The 27,988-nt window shown below is 45.2% G+C and overlaps 1 protein-coding gene across 4 annotated transcripts; it reads left to right on the forward strand.

The window, feature by feature from the left end:
• The first annotated feature begins 271 nt into the window (after positions 1-271).
• DBF4 (DBF4-CDC7 kinase regulatory subunit) lies at positions 272-27,988 on the forward strand. 4 transcript variants are annotated; one of them, XM_069729465.1, is made up of 13 exons: positions 272-409; positions 2,848-2,911; positions 4,187-4,359; positions 4,622-4,813; positions 6,424-6,474; positions 6,628-6,697; positions 8,288-8,373; positions 8,749-8,782; positions 8,875-8,920; positions 9,636-9,758; positions 24,107-24,227; positions 25,898-26,022; positions 27,007-27,988. In XM_069729465.1, exons 2-13 carry the CDS (start codon positions 2,899-2,901, stop codon positions 27,887-27,889), a joined length of 1,917 nt encoding a protein of 638 aa, XP_069585566.1. In that variant the 5' UTR covers positions 272-409; positions 2,848-2,898; the 3' UTR covers positions 27,890-27,988. The 4 variants fall into 4 exon arrangements, with proteins under 4 accessions (XP_069585566.1, XP_069585567.1, XP_069585568.1 ...); XM_069729466.1 differs by having other exon boundaries at positions 279-409; positions 8,752-8,782; XM_069729467.1 differs by having other exon boundaries at positions 279-409; positions 8,288-8,370.

Below are 27,988 nucleotides of genomic sequence, written 5' to 3' on the forward strand. Positions count from 1 at the left end.
TGGATCGCAGTGTGACGCATTGACCGGCATTTTGAGCTATACCGCCATCTTTATCTGCGTGACCTGTGTCGTGTAACCCCAGACCAAGCGTAGTAATTAATGAAAAGTATGAATCATATACACATGTTGGTGCCTGTAATATCCGCACTCTTCTGTGCACTGTGTGGCAGAATTATACAATTATTAGGATTTTTTTTTAATGATTTTTCTCCTCACTTCTGCGCGTGTGGAATCTGCCGCATGACGTCAGGGCGCTGTATTTACTTATCCTGAGGAGGGCGGAGCCTCTGGTGAGAGGCGGGAAATCTAATCCCGGAGTCACCGGGAAACACTGGAACTGGCGCAGCCGCGGCCGGAACCCACCGGGAAACCGGAGAGCCGCCCGGGGGTGGGGCAGAGCGGGCGCCCGGTGAGTGCTGAGGAGTGCGGCGCGGGAGTCTGTGATAATGGATGCGGGCAGGAGCTTTTAAAGGGGCCGCCTGTCATTTACACCTCTTAGTATTTGCTGGGAGTTGTAGTTGTGACTACTACTACTACTCGTAGTTTCCGGCACCTCTTACTTTCTGCAGGTGCTTGCTGTCAGTGAATGGAAACCAGTCCTGGTTGTGTGGATTCGGCGACTTGTGGAGTTTGTGCTTCTGTGGGGCGTAGGGGCCCTTCTAAGTCTACGTTCACATTAGCGTTCCGCTAATGTGCGTCGCTGTTGCGTCGGCGACGCGCCCCTATGTTTAACATAGGGGACGCGTGCGTTTTTTTGGTAGCGTTTTTTGACACGTGCGTCGTTTCCGACGCAAGAAAATGCAACAAGTTGCATTTTTCGTGCGTCCGATTTTCGTCAAAAAACGACGCACGCGTCGCAAAACGCAGCGTTTTTGCGCGCGTTTTTTGTGCGTCGTGCGTTGCGTCGCCGACGCATCGGCGCGCAACGCAAATGTGAACGTAGCCTAATGGGTGCAGAAAATATATCATAGGTGGAACAATAGCCCGCGGTCCACGAAATCACCCAGCCCTTGTATAAAGCTGTACACTACAGTGTCGGCCATTACTAGCTCTTGTGGTCGGCGTTCCGCAGTCTGACTCCTCTAACTGTAAAGAATCCTTTCCTGTTTGGCCGGAATCGCCTTTCTTCCCCCATAATGAGTGCCCCCTGGTCCTTGGTATGGTCATTGTAAGGAATAAGTCCTGTGCCAGCACCTTGTGTTGTGGTATTCTTCAGCGCTTTACAGACATCATCATCATTGACCCCACTGGGTCTCGCAATGTAGATTCCCTATCAGTACGCCTTTAGTGTGGGAGGAAACTGGAGAACCCGGAGGAAACCCACACAAACAACGGGAGAACATACAAAGTACTTGCAGATGTTGTCCATTAAATCTCATTTCCCCTTTCAGACATCTTATCCAGATCGTATTCTAATGTCCAGGTCAGATTTAAATATCCTTCATAGTTTGGTGTCTTCAGTAAAGACTGACACTCAATCCCATCCATCAGGTCATTAATAAAGAGGATAAAAAGAATCTGTCCTAGCACAGATCCCTGCAGACCCCTCTGCTCCCAGTGTAGATCCTCGTTGCTTTCAGTGCAGATCCCTGTGGACCCCACTGCGGATCCCTGCGGCTCCCAGTGCAGATCCTCGCTGCGTTCTGTGCAGATCCCTGCGGACCCCACTGCTTTCAGTGCAGATCCCTGCGGACCCCACTGCTTTCAGTGCAGATCCCTGCGGACCCCACTGCCTTCGGTGCAGATCCCTGCGGACCCCACTGCTTTCGGTGCAGATCCCTGCGGACCCCACTGCTTTCGGTGCAGATCCCTGTGGACCCCACTGCAGATCCCTGCGGCTCCCAGTGCAGATCCTCGCTGCTTTCAGTGCAGATCCCTGCGGCTCCCAGTGCAGATCCTCGCTGCTTTCAGTGCAGATCCCTGCGGACCCCACTGCTTTCAGTGCAGATCCCTGCGGACCCCACTGCTTTCAGTGCAGATCATCGCTGCTCTCAGTGCAGATCCCTACGGCACCCACTGCTCCCGAATTCCCATTTGGAGAATGTACCTTTTACGACAACTGTTTCCTGTATTTTAGCCAGTTCCTTACCCATCTGCATATAGTTTCCCCCAGTCCTTGCTTTATGTGGTGCACTATCAAATGCCGTTAGAAATTCCAGATAAATCACATCAGCTGCATATCAGGCATGTGGATACAAAAAAATAAAAATACAGTCGTTGCTCCAAATAGAACGGCGCTAGGTTTTACAATTTTCATCCAATTTTTTTTTAAAGAAAAAAACTTTTGGTGCAAAAAAAAGTAGAGCAAAGACGTGTTATTTAGCATCAAATGGGTCCTCCGGTGCCTCTTACTTCTGATACGGAGGCACTGATGACGTGGCATCCATTGTCTCCTGCACACACCCTGTCATCAGCGCCTCTCACCTTAGCATTGGGAGGCGCTGGAGAACCCCTTTAATGCAACACTTCATCCCCATAAGTTACCTTGTTGGGAGACTTTCCAGAGGAACATCAGAAAAGAAAAAAAAAGGTATTCTGACGTGACCCTGATGTCACCATTAACTGCAATGAGGGAAACAGAATCCTAAATCTGAACCTTTTAACTTAATTTTTGTCTTTTTAACCAGACACAATAGCGGAATTTTACATTTTTTTCTCATTAAGGACAGAGGTGCAGTTTCATCACTTGTCTGTGCTTTGTGGAGTAGGGCGAATTTGTCAAATTGATGAATGTTCCACAATTATTTTTTTTTAATAATTTATGGACAGGGGTTTGTATTGGTTAGATTGTACTTCATTATGATATTATAAAACTGACAATCTGCCTCCACCATTTTTGTTCTTCAGTTGCCACCACCTGCAATACCCAAAGCAAATGCCGTGAACCTGGGATCCAAGATGCAGCGAAGCAGTGAGTATGTGTACGGGGTGGTCTCGTGAATGTTATCCCATCACTTTAGACACATTTCTCACTTTGCAGTGTAACAGCATGTGCACACCGATTATATCGGACGAGTGCTATCTATAGAGTTCATGGATAGGACTCGTACCCATGATATTATATGAGGCTGTGCAAAACTGATTTTTTAATTTATTTTTTTTACCTTGGACTGAGTAATCAGTCGGGAAAAACAACTTGAGACATTTATGATTTTGATCTGAGTGTCGGATCAAAATAGCCCATTCAAGTCTATGGGTCTGTAAGAAAAACATTGGACCGCACTCGGATGACATCTGCACGGTCCGATTTTCATGGGCTGACAGAATGGAGACGGTGGAGAATTTATTATTTTTTTTCCCTCCACCTCCAAGAAAAATTGATGATCAAACTCTAATTAGAATACTCGTACCTTTTTCTCTGCTGGATAGAAAACAGTCATGTGCACCTACTCTTAAAGTGTCAACCTGGCTGTATTATTGTACGAAGATCACTGCTGCAAAAAGCTCTCTATCCATCACTTAGCGTGGAGCCTACAACTTCATCATAGGCTTCAATTAAAAATATTTGATGAGCGTATAGAGTTAAACAAATTGATTCTCAGGACCCTGGTCCAGCGACAACGTTAGTAGCCTATGGCTGCTAGATCAGAGCCCTGGAAAGCTGCCTGACAGCATCCCCGGCGCCTCCTGATTAGTATGGATGGTGCGACATCAGCACAACATGTCGGCAGCTCACTTATCAAAAGAGGAGCCAGGGATGCCGGCCGGCAGTAGAATAACCATGGACAAGAAACTAGGCCGCTGTCCAGGGTCCTGCTAATCTTTTTGGAAGGTGACATTTACCTACAAGGCAGGGTATAAGAGTGCTGCAAACTTTTCCTGACAGCTATACATTTCACTGTTTGAGATTTGCACTAAATCTCTCCATATGATGTCATGAGAAACGGTACTTTCAAGGAATATTTTGTGATTAAAAAATTTAGCCAAGAGTTGGAAGTGGATAGAATACAAAGGTTGTAGTGGTCATGATGTTAAGCACATGTCCATACGTGGAGACTCTCGGGTAGTTGATGTAATATAGGACGTGGCCCAAGAACAACACGGTACTTTTCACTTGAGTGGAGCGGAGGAGCAAAACTGGGCAAAGCCCATAGGCAAAAGTTGCGCTGTTTCTGGTGGGGCTGGTAGGGGTGAGACATTTTTATTTTCCCCTGTATTAAGGATGATTCTTTAATATCCTGCACAGAGGGAGCAACACAAGGAAGAGGAGTGAAGATGAAGCCGGGCCAGCTGATGGCAAAAAAGCTTCCAGACAAAGGACCGACACAGAAGCCTTTTACTGGTAGAGTGTTTTACCTGGACATCGCCTCAAGACTGGTAGCCGAAAAACTGGAAAAGAACATAAAGGAGCTTGGAGGGGTAAGTGTGCTCACAGTAATGGTGTGTTATGTCTCCACATGACTTTATGTGGTTATTTGGTCTTGTGACCGTTATTTCCATATTGTGTGTTTGGACATCGTAGAGGGGTGAGGGATGTTCCCTTCTCTATTGAGCCGAGAGGAGAGCGACTCAGTGGCCAGTGTGTGTTCGTGTTAAATGGTCGCTTATTTATATGGTCAGCTTTGGGTTGTGCTGTCAATGAAGCTAAATGTGCATTCTATTTTTCTACCATCTGGTTTAGACTGTCGAAGGATTTCTTAGTAAAGAAATAAGTTGTCTCATCACCAGTAAAAAGGAAGCGAAGTGTGCAAAGTCGCTGAAATATCAGTGTTCAGTACCAAGTCCTGAACCGGCCTCGGGAAGTAGCTCTGCTAGACCAAGCGGCCAGAGAGGAGACTGCCAGGATGGGAGCTCTAGTAAGAAACCAGGAAAGGTAAGATGCCCTTCTGTTTGTGTGCTGAATAAGTCCGGCACAACTTGTTTTTCCTATGGATTCAAAGTCGTATCTGGAATAAGGCACTTTAAGGAGATTGCCTATGGTGCTAGGACAAAGGCGAGGCACCTAGGTGCATATATATCTCCACTGCTTGGGGCATCTGTAACCCACAGACGGTCTCATGGTCCTGCAGACTTCTCCCAGCAACCTAGCGATTCCCGCTCAGCCATGTAGTCAAGACGGTGCCTGCAGTATCGGTGTATGGAGCGGTGTGGAGTAATACTACTGGTGAGCTGGAGAGAGAAATAAATCTGCGACTAATGCATGGGACCAGACAGATCTGTGTATATGTGCATGAATATATACTCGAGTATAAGCCACAAAAACCTGGGAAAACTTAATGACTCGAGCATAAGCCTAGGGTGGAAAATGCAGCAGCTACCGGTAAATTTCAAAAACAAAAATAGATACCAATAAAAGTAAAATTAATTGAGACATCAGTAGGTTAAGTGTTTTTGAATATTCATACTGAATCAGGAGCCCCATATAATGCTCCATACAGTTCATGATGGCCCCATAAGATGCTCCATATTAAAATAACCTGTGACATACGTGGCTCGGTAATATAGTATGTCACTGGGCAATATACTACGTGGCTCTGTGCTGTATACTACAAGGCTGGGCAATATACTAAGTCACTGGGCAATATACTACGTGGCTGTGCAATATACTACGTGGCTGGGCAATATACTACGTGGCTGGGCAATATACTACGTGGCTGGGCAATATACTACGTGGCTGGGCAATATACTGCGTGGCTGGGCAATATACTACGTGGGCTGGGCAATATACTACGAGGGCTGGTCAATATACTACGTGGGCTGGTCAATATACTGCGTGGCTGGTCAATATACTGCGTGGCTGGTCAATATACTACGTGGCTGGTCAATATACTGCGTGGCTGGGCAATATACTACGTGGCCATGCATATTCTAGAATACCCGATGCGTTAGAATCGGGCCACCATCTACTGTGTGTGTGTGTGTGTGTGTGTGTATATATATATATATATATATATATATATATATATATATATATATATATATATACACACACACACTATGGTATTTCAGTACATAGAACAACTGTTCATAGGTTCATGTATCCTATAAGTACTAAAGAAAATAAGAAAAACAAAAAATGTGAATTCACCCCTCCTTTTTTCCAAGTTGAAAACGAATTAAAAAAAATTCTTTTTATCACCACTTTCAGAAGTCTAATCTATGAAAATATCAAATTAATGGTATTAGTTACTGGAAAGGTAATTGCTGAAAAAAGGAAAAAAAAAAACATTGAAAAGCCAAAATTACCATTTTACGGCTCTGCACATCTTTCACAAAATGCAACTACATTTCAAAACTACAACTCGTCCTGAAAAAATGCAAGTTCTTACGGCTGTGTAGATGGGAAAAAATATTTATATATATATATATTTATTTTTTTTGATGTGGAGCTTTCAATGTACAATTGTGCAGATAATACCCGATTCTCCCGGAGGCGATACATTGCTCATTACTTGTGTTACTTATAATGACATTTGTTTGCAGGAAGATGTAAGCAGAGGGAAGTCATTACTGAAAAAAGTGATAAAAGAGCAGGTGAGTCAGGAACTACGATTTATTTATTTCTTTTATCCCATGATCAAATGCAAAAGTTTAGAGTTTCAATATGACAACTTGTATTACTCCAATGGCTGAATGTTTATTTTCAAGAATTACCAATATTCTAATAGGTTTTTATCTTATGAACAGGAAATTATTTCGAAAAACAGCATATTGGCCAACGCACTGAACTGGGGAGTTCGTATATTACACTTGGATGGTAAGGAAGATGCATTTCTGTATAATCGGTCCAGAAGACTCAGAAAGTTTCCTCTTGCTAAGGAGGCCGTACATGGCTCTCTCCCTGCTTCCCGCACCTACTGACCACTGTCACTTTAGGTGGTAATAACTCTGGAACACTTCAACGGATCCCACTGATCCTGAGATTATTTTTTGTGAACTATTCTACGTCATGATAGTGGTAATATGTGTTTGATATAACTTGCGTTTATTTGTGAAAATCGCAATTTTGACAATTATTTTGAAAAATAATCGCAATTTTCAAACTTTGACTCTTTATACCCTTAAACCAGTTCCTCTGTGCATACCCGAGCACCCGAATATCGAGGACTTGCACTCAAGCCTAGCCGACAAATCGTTCTTTTTATTTTTTGTTATCCTATTTAAACTATAAAATAAAAAAAATAATAATATAAGGGGCTAACACAGTGGGATGATTAACTAATTACTTTTGATCATGGTGATGGAGTCTATCACGGTGATCAAAAGTCTGGAACCAATAGGAAACATCCCTGCTGTTGCCTGGTACCGGTTGGCAGATCTCGGCGGGCGCATGTACTCACTTTTTTTTTAATGATGGGGAGACGGAGCAGGAGGGCCCGGGAGATGGCAGAGGTACCGAGGGGGTTCTTGGGGACATCATCTCTTTCTCCTCTGAAACATATCATGCCATTGTAGGACTGGAAAAATCATCCCTGATCGTGGTCTCCAGGGTCCGAGCTTTTTGGACTCTGGGGGTCGCTATATACTTATTCCAGATCAAGGGAATAAGGCCTCTTAGCGGCCGCAGTTTTAATGTGTATCGGCGGTTGTTAGGGGGTTAAAGACCCTCATTGATCTCAATGGGTAAAAAAAAAAAATGAAAAAATTGTAATGCCACACCTCAAAAAATGTACCGCAGGTCACACACACACACACACACACACACACACACACACACACACACACACACACACACACACACACACACACACACACACACACACTGGAAAAACACAAACTTCAAATACACTACATGTGAATAATCCCTTACATGCACTGTTGGGGGGAATAGTAAATATTTTGTGATATGTTTCTGGGCTGCAACTAGAATTGTTTGTTGTTTTTTTTTTTTGTTTTTTTTTTCTCCTCCCAAGTTTTTTGTTTTTCTGTTTAATAAGCCATACGGTTCAAGATGTGGGACTTTTTACTTTGTGCTAATTTTTATGGTCTTTACAAAGGGGGTAATAATGCAGAGCATCTTGTAAGTCACGCACTGTTGAAAACACCATAATAATTTTTACACCAAAAAAACCCTTAGCCTACCTTATTATGTAGAATGGTTAGACCTGACGACTCCGGTGTGCTTACTGTGAAAATCCATGACACATGGCTGACTATTTTATTTACTAAAATGAACATTTAAGTAGAAGCAAAAACTCTTTGTAATTAATTATGCGGCCAATTAGGATTTTTAAAGTAACTTGCCACATGGATGAGGAGTGCTACATGGATCAATTATTGCTCCTCTGAAATGATCACTTTAAAATTATAATTGGATATTTATTCATTTTTTTGTGGTTTTTTTCAGACGCTAAAATCTACATAGACCAAAAGAAGAGATTATTGCAACCGATGCAGCAAACTGAAAAACCATATGCTCCCACGAAGCCGGTAGTAAGTTTTCATTATGTCTCATCATTTTTGCAAAAATAAAATATATATGATGTTCTTTTTTGGGGAATGGTGCGCTCCTGAAGTATGACCGCTCAGATGAGTGCCATGCTTGCGTCGTAAGCCCGGACTGTTCGCCTTCAGTCAGAGCACAGGTTTTTACAGTTTATTTAGAAAAAAAAAGGAATTAACCCTTTAAAAAGTAAATCCTAACATCCTCACCAATTACACATTATTATAAAGAGTGTCACTTGTTTGGAAACTTGTGCACATTTGTTCAGCTGCACATGGATGAAATAAAAAAAAAAAAAAAAAAAACACTGTTCATTTTAGTTAAAATTTACATTGTCCAAATTTGTATTTTTTTTTTTTTTTTAGCAGGATAAACGTCAAATACGACGACAAACAAAAGGTCAGTGATTTCTGTATTTATTTTTAAAACTTTTTTTTAGAAAATAGCAAAGCAGCTTTTTGAGTGAATTTATTTATTTTTTTATATTGTAGTGCAGAAACTGAAAAGTCCATTTATCAAGGTGGAAGACAGCAGCTGGTGCGTTCTCTCCTTCTGTATTGTGGCAATTTCATGCGTTTGTGTCCTTGTGGGTGCCTTCTAAACCACTGTATTGTACAGTTAATAATTTATTCACACTACTGCTTGAACAAGAGCCCCAGTGTCCGTTTATGGTGCCTATCATAAATCATTCGTGGTATGGGTCATGAAATGGAAATGCCTATTCACCATGATTTATTTTATAATGGAAACCATATCTTGAGTGTTACCATAGCATCCTCGCCTGTAGTACATAGGAGCCGGATAAGGGTTCAGCAAACCCAAATGTTGCACACTTTTGTAATCTATACTCTCTGTATTTCAATATGCACATTCGTCACATAGTTTAAAACCAGTGATGAGCGAATATACCCGTTACTCGAGATTTCTCGAGCATGCTCGGGGGTCCTCCGAGTATTTTTTTAGTGCTCGGAGATTTAGTTTTTCTTGCCGCAGCTGGATGATTTACATCTGTTGCATAAGTACATGTGGGGGTTGCCTGGTTGCTAGGGAATCCCCACATGTACTTATGCTGGCTAACAGATGTAAATCATTCAGCTGCGGCAGGAAAAACTAAATCTCCGAGCACTAAAAAATACTCTGAGGACCCCCGAGCATGCTCGAGAAATCTCGAGTAACGGGTATATTCGCTCATCACTATTTAAAACTCATAAACATCAGTCCTAATTAATGAAAACTTATCAATCTTTTGCAGCCAGTACAGACCCATCTTCTTGGTGTTGCCCCTTTTCCGATCATTTCAGTCTACCTCCACGCACTGCCGTCCTGCGGCTAAGAAACCTGTCGCTGCTCCGAAACAGACAGAAACCAAGCAAAAGTACGTTGTTGGAAACACTCTGCTTAATCGAGCATAAATAAAAACAAAAGGCAAAGTAACATGACAAAAATTCATTAATTATCCAATGTCTTAAAATAATCTAATATTTGTACACGTTTTGTGATATCTCATAAATTATTTTTTTTTCTAGTTGCAAAAACGCCACGACATTGTCTAAAATTAGTTAGAATTAATATTTGCTCTCCTACCAATCCTCCGCCATTCCTCAATGTGCATCATCTGCTGGCTTTACAGCCAAAACTAGAAATGAGGTAGTATGAAACATGGCAAATTCGTTGTACAAGTTCTGCATCACCAAGCTATGGCAGCAAATTGTAGGTAATTTCTGTGAACTGAGCTTTAAAAAAAAACAAAAACCCTCATCGTCCTACAGCACAAATGCAAGCACCCTGCGAATTCTCATATCTTCAGCGTCCTCTCTCTGTTGTTGAAATGTTGCAGAATTTCTCCTTCGCCTCATTGGGGGACACAGACCGTGGGTGTATGCTGCTGCTGCCACTAGGAGGTGACACTAAGTGATACAAAGAAAGTTCGCTCCTCCCCTGCAGTATACACCCTCCTGCTGGCTCTCAGCTAACCAGTTCTTGCTTAGTGTCCGTAGGAGGCACACGGACGGGTCTGCTATTCAGACCCTAAACTCTTTATTATTTATTTATTTATTTATTTATTTACATTTTTGATTTAACTTTTTACAACAAAGCGGCGACGGATCCTTTCAAGGCTCCGATCTCCCCGAACCATCAACAGGCGAGCACGGAGAGTGTCGCCTCTCCGTACCCTCTCCTGCGACGTGCCACGCCTGAACTGATTCTTAGGGGCGACGGGTCCCTTCAAGGGCACCAATCTCCCTTCATTCTGAACGGACGAGCACATGGAGTGTCCACGTACCCTCTTCTGCAGCCAGGCCTAATGCCGGACAACTGGCCCTGTCCACCTGGTGGCTGAACCCTGTGTACACAGGCCCCTCTCTATGGCGTCCGAGCAGCCCCCACTGTCCCACCACTGTTAAAGCGGATGGCGCAAGGAGGCGGACGGTTGCTCTCCACCTCCCTAACAAAGGGATGGTGGATTGAGGTTTATCCCTCTATCCCTGCACCGTCCACAATGCAATACCTGACCTGCAGCAGAACAGAGTGCGCGCGCTTTCCTCGGCGCTGAAACAGTCATCACGGCGGCTCCATGCCGGGACGCGCGCCGATGGTGTGTGGATCCAGTATGGGCCTCTGCATTGGGATATTCACATGCCGAAAGGCAGCCTTAGCTTCCCTGTGGCCCACCTCCCTGAGGTAACACTCCTGCCGGCTGCAAAAATTTAGCCCCTGGCTCCGGCCGATGTGTAGGCCTCATCCCGGAAGCCACGCCCGCACTATGGCGCGCTAAGGCGGCTCTGCCCACCTTTTCTGGAGCTTCTCACCTGGCACGGGAGCGATTTCTTCTCTCGGCCACCATCAACGTCCCTCTATTCTACCCCTGGTATTGCTCCCGCCGCCTGCAGAAATTTAGGCCCCGGCTTGAGCCTATTCATGGCCTAGTCACAGGGGCAATCATTTTGCATTGAAGGGGCACATGCAACCGGGTAAGGCTAGGTTCACATTGCGTTAACAGCAGCCCGTTCAACACATGCGTTATCGGGCTGCTGTTAACGCAAGTGCCGAATTTCGCTAGCGCAGATAGAGCTAGCAGATGCTCTATCTGCGCTAGCAGTGACGGACCCGGAAACACTGCAGCCCGCGTCCCAGGGTCCGTCACTCAATGACGGCACATCGCTAGCGCACGCCCATTGTGGGCATGCACTAGCGATGTGTCCGACATAGGGATTAATGACCGCGTTATGCCGGTAACGCAGTCTGTCTAACGGACTGCCAAAACGAAATGTGAACCCAGCCTAAGGCTACGTTCACATTAGCGTCTCCCGACGCAGTGTCGGGAAACGCTGCGGCGACGCATGCGTCATGCGCCCCTATATTTAACATGGGGGGCGCATGGACATGCTTTGTGCTGCGTTTTGCGACGCATGCGTTTTTTTGGCCGCAAGCGTGGGGCGCAGAAAACGCAGCAAGTTGCATTTTTTTTGCGTCCCAATTTTGGCAAAAAAGGACGCATGCGTCGCAAAACGCAGCGTTTTAGCGTGCGTTTTTGTTTGCGTTGTGCGGTGCGTCGCCGACGCAGCCCCGCACAACGCAAATGTGAACGTAGCCTAAGAAAGTACTGCTCTCTCATCTTCCCCCGTGCTTAAAGGCACATGACCAGTATTTCCTGGTCTTAAAGGCACACGACCAGTATTCCCTGGTCTTAAAGGCACGTAGTAAAGAAGAGGTAGGGCTGACAGCACTCACACAAGAGGGCGCTCGTTCCTTGTCCAGGGAACCAACCTGGATATATCAAATAGTCCAAAGAAAAGGGATGAACAGCGCTCCAGCCTTGTCGTAGTATCAAAAGAAATCTTTATTGATCCATGTAGAAGCAACGTTTATTCGGATTCCCATGACAGCACTACGAGAGGGGATCCGCCCTCCAGGAACAGGAAACCTACAGATACAAAAGGGCGGCACCTCTCCCTATGCATCAGTTGGTCTCCTGTTCCTGAAGAGACAGGATCCTACAGATGAATCTCGTAATGGATCCCAGGCCGGCCGGACCGAATCAGGTAGCGGGGGGGTCTCCTACCTCGGCCGGTGCGGAAGCCCCTGGAAGACGTCACGGTGGTCCTGGCTGGACTGCACGTCAGTGACGTAGACAGCAGGGAGCAGAGTCCGGAGGATTCCTGATCTCCTTCGGCGCCGGTAAGTATAGCGCTCCTTCGGTTCATGTGGTGGTGCAGCGCGGTGGTGAGGTAGCGGTGCCAGGAAGGGAACGCTATCCGGAGCGCTGCTGCGTGCTCTTCAGCGTCCTGCATCGCTCTCAGCGTTAGCTGGAGCGTTTCCGGGTGCAGTGACGTCGAGGGGGCAGAGTCAGCAGGCGCTTCCGGGTCACTGGGGAACTGCGCATGCCCAGTTCATCCAAGATGGCGGCGCCCATCGATCCTGAACGCCGGACTCCTCACACACTGCGCTGACCCCCCAGCTGTAGCCTCATCAGCAGGAACCAATGAGAGTGGCGCCAGGCAGCCTGCTGACCGGATCTGAGGGGGATTTAAGCAGGAGCTGGATTTAGAGCTCTGCCTTTGGTCACATCCACATCATGGAGAGTGATGGTGAGCGGCAGCTTCAGCTGTCGGAAGAGGTGCGACAAAAGCCCATAGAGAATGAGCATGCCAGGAGTGACCAGTCCAGCCGTAAAAGCTCGTCCAAGCAGGGATCTAGAGCATCGACTGGCAAAGAACCCCCTCGTGTTCGGGTACCTTTGTTGGCGTACACTGGTAAGAGATCTACGTGAATGCTCACTCAGTGACGCGGGCCCCTTATACTTTGCACTTTTCTTCCCCTAGAATGACAAAGTCGAAACATAAGGAGTGTGCCCTGTGTGAAGTCCCGTTACCAGATTCTTATACTAAAAAATTATGCGCCTCCTGTATACAACAGACGGTGAGGTCTACAGGAGTGGAGGGGTTGAGTGACATCAGGCTAGATAGATGGTATCACCCTTATTGTCCTCCCCTAGGTAGCGGAAGAATCTGCTTCTACGGCTAATCTGCGTGAGATGATCCGTACAGAAGTAAAGGAATCCCTGCGGTCTATGTCCCAGGCGGGAAGTTCAAAACAGAGAGCCTCGGTGATCTCTGATTCGTCAGAGGAAGATAAAGAGGAAGGTTTTTATGGCTCAAATCTCTCTTCCTCGTCATCAGAAGAGGAATCTGGCCGATTCTGTCTGCCTCTGGACCGGGTGGATAAATTAGTTAAGTCGGTCAGAGCTACGATGGGCCTAGAAGAACCTAAGACTCAGCTTTCCCGTCAGGAGCTAATGTTCAGTGGCTTGGAACACAAGAAGCGTAGATCCTTCCCGGTGAATGATAAAATTCAAGATCTGATTCTCCGAGAATGGAAGAAACCGGAGAAGAAAGGCTCATTACCACCAGCTTTAAAACGCAGGTATCCCTTTGAGGATACGACTGTGGATACCTGGGACAAGGCCCCTAAATTAGATGCCGCGGTGGCAAAGGCATCAAAGAGAGCCGCATTACCTTTCGAGGACATGGGATCCCTTAAAGACCCTCTTGACAGGAAGGCGGATACCTTCCTTAAAGGTACTTGGGAGATGGCAGCCGGATCCTTGAGACCGGCACTGGCTGCGACTTGTACAGCCAGATCCCTAAAGGTCTGGCTGGAACAGTTGGAATCCCAGCTTAAAGAAGGCGCTTCCAGAAGTTCTATTCTAAGTGCGCTTCCGGTGATTCAAGATGCTGCGGCTTTCCTGTCGGTCGATTCGGTCAGAATGGCGGCCAGAGCAGCAGGACTCTCCAACGCGGCTCGTAGAGCCCTGTGGTTGAAGTGTTGGTCGGGTGACATTCAATCAAGGTCCAAATTATGCGCTATTCCATGCAAAGGGGAATATCTCTTTGGGCCAACCTTGGATGAGCTGCTTGAAAAGGCTGGAGATGACAAGAAAAAATTCCCTAGTTTGTCATCAGCCTCTTATCGGCGTCCATTCAACAGGAGGAGATTTGGTCGCGGAAGGAAGCGCGCATCCTCGCCCTCTAGAGAGAATTTTAGATGGGAGGATAGACGCAGGAGAGGTACGGGTTACATGTTCCGCCGTTCCTCAAAAGAACGTAAGAAACCGGACCAATGACTAGCAATCCCTGTGGGAGGGAGATTGTCAGCCTTCTCTTCCGCATGGACTAACATCTCAAATAGTGACTGGGTCCGAGGTATTATTTCAGAAGGCCTGAAATTGGAATTTATTCACTGGCCTCGGGATAAGTTTATGCTAACCCCCTTACGTTCCTCCACTATTGAACAGACGGCTTTAGAGGCAGAAGTTGTGAGTTTATGCCTTAAGAACGTGCTGATTGAGGTCCCAGAGTCAGATAGAGGGAGTGGATTCTACTCTCCTCTATTTCTGATTCAAAAACCGGACAGGTCATTTAGGACTATTATTAACCTTAAATCCCTTAATGAATACCTGGTTAAGGCCACATTTAAAATGGAGTCAATCAGCTCTGCAATAAAAATGTTGTTCAAACACTGCTTCATGGTAGTTGTGAACTTAAAAGATGCGTATTATCATGTTCCTATCCATGAGAACTTTCAGAGGTTTCTACGTGTGGCAGTGTCTATGGGGGGTATTGTTCGACATTTTCAGTTTAGAGCCCTTCCCTTCGGCCCCTCAACGTCTCCCCGTGTATTCACTAAAGTTGTTGCGGAGGTCATGGCACACTTACGTGAATTTGATATCCTCATAATCCCTTATCTGGATGATTTCCTGATAGTTGGAAACTCAGCAGACCATTGCCTTGCTCAAGTAAAAACAGCTATGTCTAACTAGAGCATCTGGGCTGGATTATAAACTATGAAAAATCCCGATTACACCCCCTAAAAACCCAGAGATTTCTAGGGCTGCTGTTAGATTCCGAGTCCCAACAATGCTGTCTTCCACCTGATAAACTGCTCCATATCCAACAACAGGTATTAAAAGCAATTAATAAACCAACCATGACTCTTAGACAGGCTATGTCTTTGTTAGGTTCCCTAACTTCCTGTATTCCGGCCGTCCGTTGGACACAGTTCCACTCCAGACCTTTACAGTTTGACGTACTGAATTATGATAGAGTCTTACAAGGTTCCTTGCAGGGTCAGTTGACGTTGAGTCCAGAGGTTCTGACATCTCTTAAGGTACCGTCACACATAGCGACGCTGCAGCGATACCGACAACGATCCGGATCGCTGCAGCGTCGCTGTTTGGTCGCTGGAGAGCTGTCACACAGACAGCTCTCCAGCGACCAACGATCCCGAGGTCCCCGGTAACCAGGGTAAACATCGGGTAACTAAGCGCAGGGCCGCGCTTAGTAACCCGATGTTTACCCTGGTTACCATCCTAAAAAGTAAAAAAACAAACGCTACATACTTACCTTCCGCTGTCTGTCCTCGGCGCTCTGCTTCTCTGGTCTGGCTGTGAGCGCCGGGCAGCCAGAAAGCAGAGCGGTGACGTCACCGCTCTGCTTTCCGGCTGACCGACGCTCACAGCCAGAGCAGGAGGAGAGCAGAGCACAGCGCTGGAGGACAGAGAGCGGTAGGTAAGTATGTAGTGTTTGTTTTTTTACTTTTAGGATGGTAACCAGGGTAAACATCGGGTTACTAAGCGCGGCCCTGCGCTTAGTTACCCGATGTTTACCCTGGTTACCAGCAAAGACATCGCTGAATCGGTGTCACACACGCCGATTCAGCGATGTCTACGGGGAGTCCAGCGACGAAATAAAGTTCTGGACTTTCTTCCCCGACCAGCGATCTCCCAGCAGGGGCCTGATCGCTGCTGCCTGTCACACTAGACGATATCGCTAGCGAGGACGCTGCAACGTCACGGATCGCTAGCGATATCGTCTAGTGTGACAGTACCTTAAGATGGTGGCTGAAGGAAGACAATCTGTCAGCAGGAGTTCCCTGGGTGACTCAAGTGACTCGGGTAATTACGACGGACGCCAGCCCCACGGGGTGGGGGGCACACATGGGTGACGTAGTAGTCCAGGGTTTATGGGATCCCCAAACATCAGCCTCTTCCAATCAGAGGGAGTTAATGGCAATTGAATTCTCAATTAAAGAACTCCTCGTATATCTACAGGGTCACCATGTCAAAATCCTCTCTGACAACCAGGTGGCAGTGGCCTATGTGAATCACCAGGGTGGAACACGCTCCAAGTCCCTGATGGAAGTAGCGGATCGCCTGCTCCAGACAGCAGAAAACCATTTTCTATCTTTATCCGCAGTTCACATAAGAGGGAGAGAGAATATAAGAGCAGACTTTCTAAGTCGAAGCACCTTAAAACAAGGAGAATGGTCTCTGAACACAAAGATCTTCAACCGGATTGTCCGCATGTGGGGTCATCCAGAAGTGGACTTATTTGCCACCAAGCACAACAGAAAGACGATAAATTTCTGTTCCTTAAATCCCAGGGAATATCCACTGGCAGTGGATGCCTTCCTGATCAGATGGGATTTCCGATTGGCATATGCGTTCCCCCCGCTCAATCTATTGCCGCTGGTGGTCAGAAAGATAAGGGAGGATCAAGCGAGAGTCATACTGATCGCTCCGTTCTGGCCCAGAAGAGCTTGGTTTTCCTGGCTCAGGACCATGTCCGTGAAAGACCCCTGGGTGCTGCCGGACATTCCGGACTTACTTCATCAAGGTCCGATCAACCATCCACAAGTGAAGGGTCTCCATTTGACGGCATGGTTTTTGAGAGGTCATTGTTAAAAAGCAGAGGTTTTTCTCCAAACCTAATTGATACCCTTATGAAGAGTAGGAATAACATAACAACTAAGATCTACTCTAGAACTTGGAGGAAGTTTCTGGCCTCTTCAAATTTTAATATCGAAGAGGATTTACCAATCAACCAGATTCTAGAATTCCTGCAGAGGGGGCTAGAGCTAAATCTATCCACAAGTACACTAAAAGTACAAGTATCAGCCCTGGGGGCTCTATTTTCTTGTAACATTGCGGGTAATTATTGGGTATCAAGGTTTATCAAAGCATCTAGTAGATCCAGACCTATATACAGGAATAGGTCAATGCCTTGGGATCTCAATCTAGTCCTTTCAGCCTTGACTAAGGAACCATTTGAGCCCTTACATTCAGCCTCACTTAAATTACTATCCCTCAAAACAGCGTTTTTGGTGGCAATTACATCTGCTCGTAGGGTAGGAGACATACAGGCTCTTTCTAGGCTGTCCCCTTATACAGAATTTCTACAGGACAGAGTAGTCCTCAGACCAGATCCAGCTTATTTACCAAAAGTGGCCTCAGATTTTCACAGATCTCAGGAGATAGTGTTACCGTCATTTCTCCCTAATCCTTCTAATTCCAAAGAGGAGTTACTCCATACATTAGATGTTAGGAGATGTCTATTAGAATATATATCAGTCACTGATGCTTGGAAGAGAGAGGATGCGTTGTTTCTATCCTTCCAAGGTCCCAGGAAAGGTCTTAGAGTTTCAAAGTACACGCTAGCGAAGTGGATTAGGGAGGCTATCTCTCTGGCTTATACTGCAGGTGGAGGTCCAGCTCCGCAGAATCTGAGGGCACATTCCACCCGCGCCATGGCTACATCCTGGGCTGAAAGATCTGGAGTGTCGATCGACCAGATATGTAAGGCAGCTACGTGGTCATCCCCTTCCACCTTTTTCAAGCACTATAGGTTGGACTTGGGGTTCTCTTCTGATCTCACCTTCGGGTTAAGGGTGCTGCAGGCTATAGTCCCTCCCTAAAGTAGTTTACATCTCTGTAATTCTCTCGTAGTGCTGTCATGGGAGTCCGAATAAAGCATTAAGCTACTTACTGGTAGCGGCATTTTTCGGAGGCCCATGACAGCACCCTTAGTTCCCTCCCTATTCACGTGGGGGTTGCACTTCCTATAGTATATATAATGAGATAGATAGATCTCACGTGTGGTATATAGTTCAATATGATGGATTATTTTTGTACATAAACTGTATATAATGTATATTTGTGTGCTACTAACCGCGGTAGTCCTCTCAGGCTCTGAAATACAACTGATGCATAGGGAGAGGTGCCGCCCTTTTGTATCTGTAGGTTTCCTGTTCCTGGAGGGCGGATCCCCTCTCTCGTAGTGCTGTCATGGGCCTACGAAAAATGCCGCTACCAGTAAGTAGCTTAATGCTTTCGACCAGTATCCTGGTCTTTGTCAAGCATACAACTGGGTACAAAGTGTCGGCTTAAATGATGTGGACACCACACAGGGCACCAATCACCAGCCAGCCACTAATTACATACATAAATATAGCAGATAACATCAATCAGACAACACACAATTCGTTAAAATGGATATAGACAATGTCTGCAGCATAGAAAAAAAGAAAATCAAAACAGAAGACATAAAACATATAACAATACTGCAGTGTTTATTTTCCGTCCAACCAATTGGGATCCGGCATAATCGTAACCATGGCTACAAGGTTCCAATGAAAAAGTCATGACAGCGATCCTCATAACCAATCCGGATCCTTCCTGTGACTGGCGCCAAAATTCAACCAGCCTATCCAACCTTATCATGCTTCCGATAAAGACCTGAATAACAAATCAGGCAACCACTTACAACATGCATCATGACTGCATCATAATCCTGCGCCATATCCCCGGCGTTGCTTCTACATGGATCAATAAAGATTTCTTTTGATACTACGACACCCGGCTGGAGCGCTGTTCATCGCTTTTCTTTGGTCTTAAAGGCACATGACCAGCATTCCCTGGTCTTAAAGGCACATGACCAGCATTCCCTGGTCTTAAAGGCACATGACCAGCATTCCCTGGTCTTAAAGGCACATGACAAGCATTCCCTGGTCTTAAAGGCACATGACCAGCATTCCCTGGTCTTAAAGGCACATGACCAGCATTCCCTGGTCTTAAAGGCACATGACAAGCATTCCCTGGTCTTAAAGGCACATGACCAGCATTCCCTGGTCTTAAAGGCACATGACCAATATTCCCTGTCTTAAAGGCACATGACCAGTCCAAAACCGGTCACACTAAATGAGCTCAGGAGCCCTCCGCCACTGACCCCATCTTATCCCAGAGTACCTAGTTCCCTGAGTGGGCTTCGTCACTGCCACAACCCATGGCTTGCAGGGGCCGCAAGTATTCTTGAAACGTACATATGTCTCGAAAACGGATGTTTCATTTCCTGATCCCTCATCAATGATTTGCTGAGAACAAGACTCTGAATATGGATTGGATATTGCCTTGGTTCTGGACTCACCAGAACTTCAGAAAAGGATGGATTCGCCTATTTATACAATCAATCAGTCTCTGTAGATTGACGAGGGCTTCGGTTCTACTCTAGATCACGCAGTGTCCCACATAAGGAGACTAAAGTTCCAGCAGAGCATTTGCCATTCACCCGGACAGGGAGCGTCCGGATAAGCGATTCACTGGACAGAAGCCTCTGCAAGCGCGGTATCCTTTTTCAGCCAATATGCGAACACGTGGGGTGTCTCCTCCACGTATACCCCTCTAGGAGGTGGGATGCCATGCCTGGTCTGATTCTTAGGGGCGACGGGTCATTTTAAAGGGCACCGATCTCCCCACACCATCAATAGACGGGCACACAGAGTGTCGCCTCCATGTATCCTCTTCTGCAGCTAGGCCTAACGCCGGACAACAGCCCTGTCCACCCAGTGACCTGATCTCTGTGGATGTACAGATGCTCCCTTTTTGGCGTCCGAACACCCCCCTCTGCATCTCCACTATTTAGCAGATGATGCAAGAAGTCGGACGATCCCTCTCCACTTCCCTGTTAAGAGGATGGTGGATCGAGGGTTCATCATTTTAACTCCGCACAGTCAAAAGAGAGCGGCGATTGCAAGAGACGGATATTCCTGACCTTCTAGATGCAGCCGTGCATTCTGCCACTTGGCAGATTAACCGGGTAGAATCTCCTGTGGTTTACCTTCCAGTATCCCTGCCCGATGGGTCATCAATTAAAAATACAACGGACTGTCAGATAGCAAATCTGGTTAGTTTCGTCTTGCGGCCTCGAGTTCAGCGCTCTACCCTTTTTTTTTTTTTTCCACCGCATGGGTTGCTACAGCAACTAACTTCCTTGATTCACAACAGCAACCTTCTCCCAAAGACAGTACAGCTGGTCAATCAAATTTCTTGAGTGGGAGACTAGCTGCTTCACGCCTCTCGGATGCGGCTATTTGCGCGGCGCTGTCAGCAGCAAATGCCATTACACTCAGAAGGACTTTATAGCTCAGAGAATGGAAGCATACTCTGCGTTCAAAAAGCCTCTGACATCACTCCCTTACCAGAGTGATCGATTATTCGGTGAGAAGTTGGGAGCGTTCTCCACGCAGGATCAAAGGATCGCATGTTTCCTATAGATCCACCCAGCAGTGAATGAGTTGACCAGGACGGTCTAGATCTAAGGGATCTTGGTTCCAAAAAGGGGACCGAAAAGTAAGACCGATCCTGGATCTCAAACTTCTACCAAGCTTGTCAAGGTCCCCCTTCTTCGGATAGAGTTCCTCCGCTCAGCCACTACTTCAATGGGAAAAGGTGGAGTTTCTGGCATCAACCGACATTCGGGATGCTTACCTTCACATTCCTATTTTTTCCCTCTTCAAAAATTCCTTCACTTTTCCATTCGCGAACAGAATTTTCAAATCACGACCTTGTCCTTCGGCCTTGCTACCGCACCCAGAGTGTTCTTAGGGGTTATGGCTTCTGTCATGTTCCTCTTGCACCCTAGAGGCGTGGTCGTCCTGCCATATCTGGTCGACTTTTCAGCCGCTCTTCCAGGACTGCTCTGAGTCGTCTCTATCTCTTGCGATACCCTTTCTCACCTGGGCTGACAGCTAATCTTAGACAAGTTTTTCCTCATTTCCAGCCCAGCAGATATCATTTTTGAGGATGATCCTGGACACTTCCAGAAGATTGGTGATTCTCCCTTGAGACAAGGCCGTGGCCCTTCAACAGGGAGCTCGCGCACTTGTACACTCATCCCTTCATTCCATTCAATTTGCTAGGAGGGTTCCGAGTTAAAATGGTGACAATGGAAGCAGTTTCCTTCACTCCTCTTGTTTTCTTAAGGTCAAACAGGCTTTCAGAGGGTAGTCTCTGAGCTCCTTCCTCATCCAGGGGAGATTTTTTCTCCCGGTTCAATGGTTATTAGTGACTACTAATGCCAGTCCTCTTCTCCTGATCATTGTTCTGGGGATCCGTACGGTACAGCTAATTCTACAGCAGATCCACTGCCTTCTGGCGGGTCACCCCATCCGGATTCAATCGGACAATCCCACGGCTGTGCCATACGTCAATCATCTAGCAGGTACCCACGGTCAGGCGTCATGGTCGAGGTACCTCACATTCTCTGATGGGCCAAGATCTATCATTCAGGTGATCTCTGCACTACACATCCCTGGAGTAGAACTCTAGACGGCAGACGCCATCAGGGTCCCGCCTCAAGTGAGTGAGAACTTCACCCGGAAGTCTTCCATCAGATCTGCCTTCTCTGGGGCACTCCAGATGTAGGTCGGATGGCGTCCAGACTGAACGCCAATGTACGGTAGTTCATGGTTCGTCCTCGAGATCCAAAAGCCATCACAGTGCATGCTCTGGTTCTTCCATGGTACCAGTTTCCATAACCCCTCTTCCACTACTTCCGAGAGCATTTCGGAAGCAGGAAGGGCCCCAGTGATCCTGGGAGATCTGCACTGACCACGTCAGGTTTTTTTTTTTTTTTTTGCTTGCGGAACTAGTATTTTTCCATCTTATTGCAACAAAACTGCAAGTAGGGACTTCCTCGCAGGGAGTTTTCACATGTGGTTCTTCCCTATCGCATACCGTTAGATCATTGGGACCTTAATAGTCCTGGGGGGTCTTACAGTAGACTCCTTTTGATCCAGATAGTCTTTACTATCAGGGAAGGTCACCCTTTTTTCTCTGCGATCTCCTCATCCTGACGACTCTTCGGAGCTAGCCGCTCTGTTCTTTCGGACTTTTTTTTTCCCTTATTACCTTCAAGGCAAGGTTGTCCTCAGGCCATCCCCGTCCCTTGTTACCAAGGTGGTATTGTATTCCCACATTTATGAGGGCATCGTTCTTCCCTCATCTCTTTCCTCACCAGTCCACATAACGGAATGGGTTCCCCATTTTCTGGACGAAGTGAGTGCTCTGAGTAGGTATGTCTCGAGGACGGCGTCCTTCCGAAGGTTGGACGCTTTATTTGGGCTTCCTGACGGTAAGAAGAAGGCTTCCTGACGGTTACAAGAAGGGTTTAGCCGTTTCATCGGCCATGTTAGCCTGGTGGATTTGTTTCACCATCCAGGAGTCCTTCCGTGCTAGATGTCAGCCTATCTCCCTGTCTATCGAAGTTTCTTGGGTTCTAGGCACCAGTTGTCTGCAAAGCACGCCTGCAAGCTTGCGGGTTTGTCCAGTCCGCATGCATTCTTGAAGCACTATAATTCCCAGACTTCCAAAGATGTGAATATGGGCAGGCGGACTCTGCAGGCCGCGGTGGCGCACTTGTAAGTAGCGGTTACACAGCGCCTGATCTGATGTTGTCCCCACCCAGGGACTGCTTTGGGATGTCCCACGATCTGTAGATTACAAGTGACTAGCACACTCCAAGAAATTGTGATGCAAATGAAGGGGGTTTATTACATACAAAAGTCACAAACGTTTCGGTCTACTCTTGACCTTCATCAGTGTGCTAAGTACACCTGTATGCTTGTATGGGCCCCAATGTAGGATACTATACTTTATGCATCAATATAATAGATCTGGTGGAACTGAACCAGATAGGATTACAGAAGGTTGTCCGAAAAACAGATAAGCTAAATGGAATCTACGGCTGTAGAACATAAACAGCCAATCAGCGCAAAGGAGATATGGGTCTACGCGGTATCCACCAGATCTATTATATTGATGCATAAAGTATAGTATCCTACATTGGGGCCCATACAGGTGTACTTAGCACACTGATGAAGGTCAAGAGTAGACCGAAACGTTTGTGACTTTTGTATGTAATAAACCCCCTTCATTTGCATCACAATTTCTTGGAGTGTGCTAGTCACTTGTAATCTATACATCAAGGTTTGGGCACCTATTGACTGTGCACCTCCCTCCTAGGCTGTGCTTTGCATTTTCTATACCACTTGTCCCACGATCTGTGTCCCCCAATGAGGCGAAGGAGAAATAGGGATTTTTGTGTACTCACCGTAAAATCCTTTTCTCCGAGCCAATCATTGGGGGACACAGCTCCCTCCCTGTTATTAGCTTATGCTTGTTTTATAATGTAACATGCTATACTCTCATATATAATGTGACATGTTATACGCTCATATATTGTTTATTGATCTCCTACTGCTTTTGCACCGAACTGGTTAGCTGAGAGCCAGCAGGAGGGTGTATACTGCAGAGGAGGAGCTAACTTTCTTTGCATCACTTAGTGTCAGCCTCCTAGTGGCAGCAGCATACACCCACGGTCTGTATTCCCCAATGAATGGCTCGGAGAAAAGGATTTTACGGTGAGTGTACACATATCCCTATTTTATGCAGCAGCACAAAATTTGCAAAATATGCCAAAATTCTACTCTGCTCCATTGAATTAAAAATGAGGATGCAGTGCAATAGCACACACAAAAAAATGAGTTTTGTTCCCACTCCTGGTTAACCCCATTATATATAATTTCCTTTTTATGTGAATTTTTCCCCAGCTTAAATAAGACTTGGCATGGTCAGGGTCAGAATGAAGGAAATATTTCTCCAAAACTAGAGGAGCGAAAAAGGCAAGGATACTGTGAATGCTGTCTTCAGAAATATGAGGATCTGGCCACTGTAAGTATTTTCAAATGATTCATAGTGAATATCAAAATGATTTCTTATTTTTCCTCCAAATAAGAAGGCTGAGCCCGCATCATGCCTATATATTTACATATACCTCTATCTATAAAAAAAAAAATAGTGGGGTTGACTCAAATTTTAGGATTTATTTTATCGCCCATTCAAAAGGGACTTGAACCGGTCATTGCTTTCTTTATATAGTCTAATAGAAAGTTATATGTTTATAACTTTTTATTAGACTATATAAAGAAAGCTATGACTGCTCCAAGTCCCTTTTGAATGGGCGATAAAATAAACCCTAAAATTTGAGTCAACCCCACTATGAGAGTTGAATTTATCAAAATATAAAATTAATTTGTATGCTTAAACACAGAAAGGAGAAAATATTGAAACTCTAGAACTGCAGTTTTACGTTCCCACCTTATGTTTCAGATTTTCTGCACCTATTGGGTTACCGCATATTATATTTCTATTTTCATTGCGATTGAAAGAGCTAGTTTTTTTTTTTTTTTTTTTTTTTTTTTTTTTATGCATTTTCGATGCTGGGGTTTGTGAACTTTTTTAGTATGTCATGTTCTAAATCAAACTGCTGTATTTTGATACTTACTGGTATTTTGCTTTTGTCAAAACTTTGATACAGTTTACTTTATTTCTTTTTTTTTTTTTATTATTCTAACCTGTGGATTTTCGACTCCTAATGCAATTTTGAGGGGAAAGTAGGCACACAAAACTCGGTGGTAAAAAAAAAATTAATAAATTTCATGTTGCGGATTAAAAAAAAAAACAAATAAAATCAGTTTATGCATGCAACATAAAACTAAAATCTGTGTGCATGAGAGTTCTAAAAATCCCATCCACTTAGCTGTAACTGCAAGGTGCTGTATTTTTTTTGAGCAGCAAAAAAAGTGTAAAAGAAAAAGTTAAATGTCTTGGGTAAAACAGAAAAAAAAAAACACGCTTTCCTGTTTCTGTCGCTCTTTTCTGTTTAGATCTGTATCGCTCCAGTACAGAGATAATCCCATTTGTTTCTTCTTGAGCATTGCATGTGAAATCTCTGCTTTGCAGTCCAACTTTTTGTTTTTCTCCAGAGTCTTACCTTGGGGGTGTACACTTTTTCAACCTTTTTCCTCCCTCACAGATGATGGTTATCACAGATCGCCAGCTGATCTAGCAGTTTCACATGCTGCTGAGCTGCGTCTGGGAGAGAGGGTGGAAAGCATAAGCCACCAGAGAAGACTCTGAAGAAGCTCAGCGGTTGGACTGTAAAACAGAGATTCCACATATTACTCTCCATAAAAAACTAATGTGAATATCTTTGCAATAGAGCGACACAGTGCAAAAAGGAAAAGTGCTGAAGAATTAGGGCCTCGCCGTTTTTACAGCAGATTGAATTGTTTTTGACCATTTCTCCCCATTTGGAATTCTTCCCATTTGGAATTCTCCCCTGGTTTTCAGTACATTATATGATAAAATTATCATTCAATACTACAACTTATCTTAAAAACAAAACAAAATGTCCATATGACTGCAATGGAGAAACTAGAGGAAGTTTTATGGTTTTTAGAGAAAGAAGAAAAGATGCAGGCACAAATATAGACCTGGTCAGGATAGGGTTAACCGAGTAAAAAGCCTTCTGTCCTAACTACTGTCTCTCCATATTGCAGCACCTTGCGAGTCGGCAGCACGTGAACTATGGTCTAGGACCCTACTATCAAGATGTGGACAACATCATTACTTCCTTCGAGTTTGATTTTATTAACTGGTCCGCATTAAGGCCAGAGTCACAAGGGTATTTTTTTTTTTTTTTTCTTATATATTGATGTTTTTCACACATTACACTATGTGACTTATCAATGCTCGACATAATAGATCAGTGTGAAATATAAAGGAGGCGGCCTTGTGTCATGGTGATGATGATGCACTCCATGCTCCCTTTAGGACCCACTTCTAGATCAGCCAAAGTGGCTTTCCCAGCTCATCAATGTATTCCAATGGCTGACATGTAATATAACATTTTCATCTGCTGGAGTTTATAAAGCCAGTCCTGCAGGCAGGTGATTGCTGGAGTGGAGTGCATTTTTAAAGAAATTTAAGTTTAAACATTGTTAAAAGTTTTTGGTAGTTAATTGATTTTTCACATCGTATGTATTAAAAAAAAAAAGTGCAATTTTTCCATTTTCACTCTGCCCATTAAACGTTATATTAGGCTGATGTAGATTATTTCTGTCAACATCTCTATATTATCACATTCAGGATTATATAATGACTGACAACACCTCTATATACAGTAGATAACACAGGATCACCATTCACAATAGGTGATGTCACAGCTCACCTCCTCCTCCTGTACAATGACTGATAACACCTCTATATACAGTAGATAACACAGGATCACCATTCACAATAGGTGATGTCACAGCTCACCTCCTCCTCCTGTACAATGACTGATAACACCTCTATATAAAGTAGATAACACAGGATCTACCATTCACAATAGGTGATGTCACAGCTCACCTCCTCCTCCTCCTGTACAATGACTGATAACACCTCTATATACAGTAGATAATACAGGATCCACCATTCACAATAGGTGATGTCACAGCTCACCTCCTCCTCCTTCTGTAAAGAAGAGTATTTGCAACAGATTTTTTAACTGAATCCCCAACCCTTCCCCATTTACTTGGGTGAAAATTGCTGCGAAATCACTGAAAGAATTGATATGATGCAGATTTGAAAGCGCTGTGCTTCAAAAAAATGTTTTTTCCTTCTACAGGCCTGGATTACATATTCCTGCCGGCAATGATTCCCCCAAAGCCTTTTCTGTCAAAGTCCTGAAGATTGGTGTCCCTTTAAAGGAAATGAAAACTGCAACACCCCCGGAGGCGGCCTGTCCTTCGGACAATAATCTGGTTTGTCATTCTGAACCAATCTTTACCATTCCCTGCACGCCGCAGTCCGTGTGCAGCATCACCTGTGTGACTGACTCCTTCTCCAAACCACCTAGTTCTCAAGTCATTACACCCACTTATGAGAACGCGTCCCCCACCAAACTGCCCGAACCCACGAACAATTCACTGGATCACAATGAGTTCACCCAAAAAGACTTGCATCCAAAGGAGAATGAAAGGAGACTGTCTGAAACTACTCCAAGTGACCTGAACTATTTGTCGGATCCTGTAAAATTCTGCCCAGGTAAACGATTTAAACTGGACGACTTTACAGTCGAGGCTGACGATGTGTCTGCGCCGCCACCAATAGGTACGACCGAACCATGCAAGGATGTGGAAAACGCGTCTCCTTTTCAGCAATCGGACACATTATGCCACCTACCTCCCAGCTCGCCTACCAGCAAATTGCACAGGAAAGTCAAACAGTTGGAGCAGAAGGCAAGAAAGCAAGAGGAGCTTCCCTGTAATTCTTCCCGTAAAGTTTCGGTCCCATTGGATGAATGTGCTGTCTGTGCATCCAAAGACAGACTGGAGAGTTTATTTCAGAGCAGCGACGCGCCGTCTGAGTTTTACGGCTTCTCTTGTAACTCCGTGGACAGTCAGCAGTGTGTAGAAGACATGGAGCAGCAGCCATCCTCTCACGGGCATATTCTCTGGTCATTCTTTTCACACACCAGTTCTTCAGCCTCTACATTTTATGGTTTTTAATGTGGTTTTTATGATTTTATAGGGTGTTTTTTTTTTTTGTTTTTTTTTTTGTATATGTATTTTGCCTATGAAAATCTTTTAAACAAATTAAACCTGTAA

The sequence above is a fragment of the Ranitomeya imitator genome, chromosome 6, assembly GCF_032444005.1.
Source record: "Ranitomeya imitator isolate aRanImi1 chromosome 6, aRanImi1.pri, whole genome shotgun sequence".
Taxonomy (NCBI): Eukaryota; Metazoa; Chordata; class Amphibia; order Anura; family Dendrobatidae; genus Ranitomeya; species Ranitomeya imitator.

Excerpts from the sequence above, each read along its gene's own strand:
- DBF4 (XM_069729465.1), top strand. Across the intron at positions 6,698-8,287 it reads TCGTATATTACACTTGGATG|ACGCTAAAATCTACATAGAC; the intron begins GTAAGGAAGATG and ends GGTTTTTTTCAG. Across the intron at positions 24,228-25,897 it reads AATATGAGGATCTGGCCACT|CACCTTGCGAGTCGGCAGCA; the intron begins GTAAGTATTTTC and ends TCCATATTGCAG.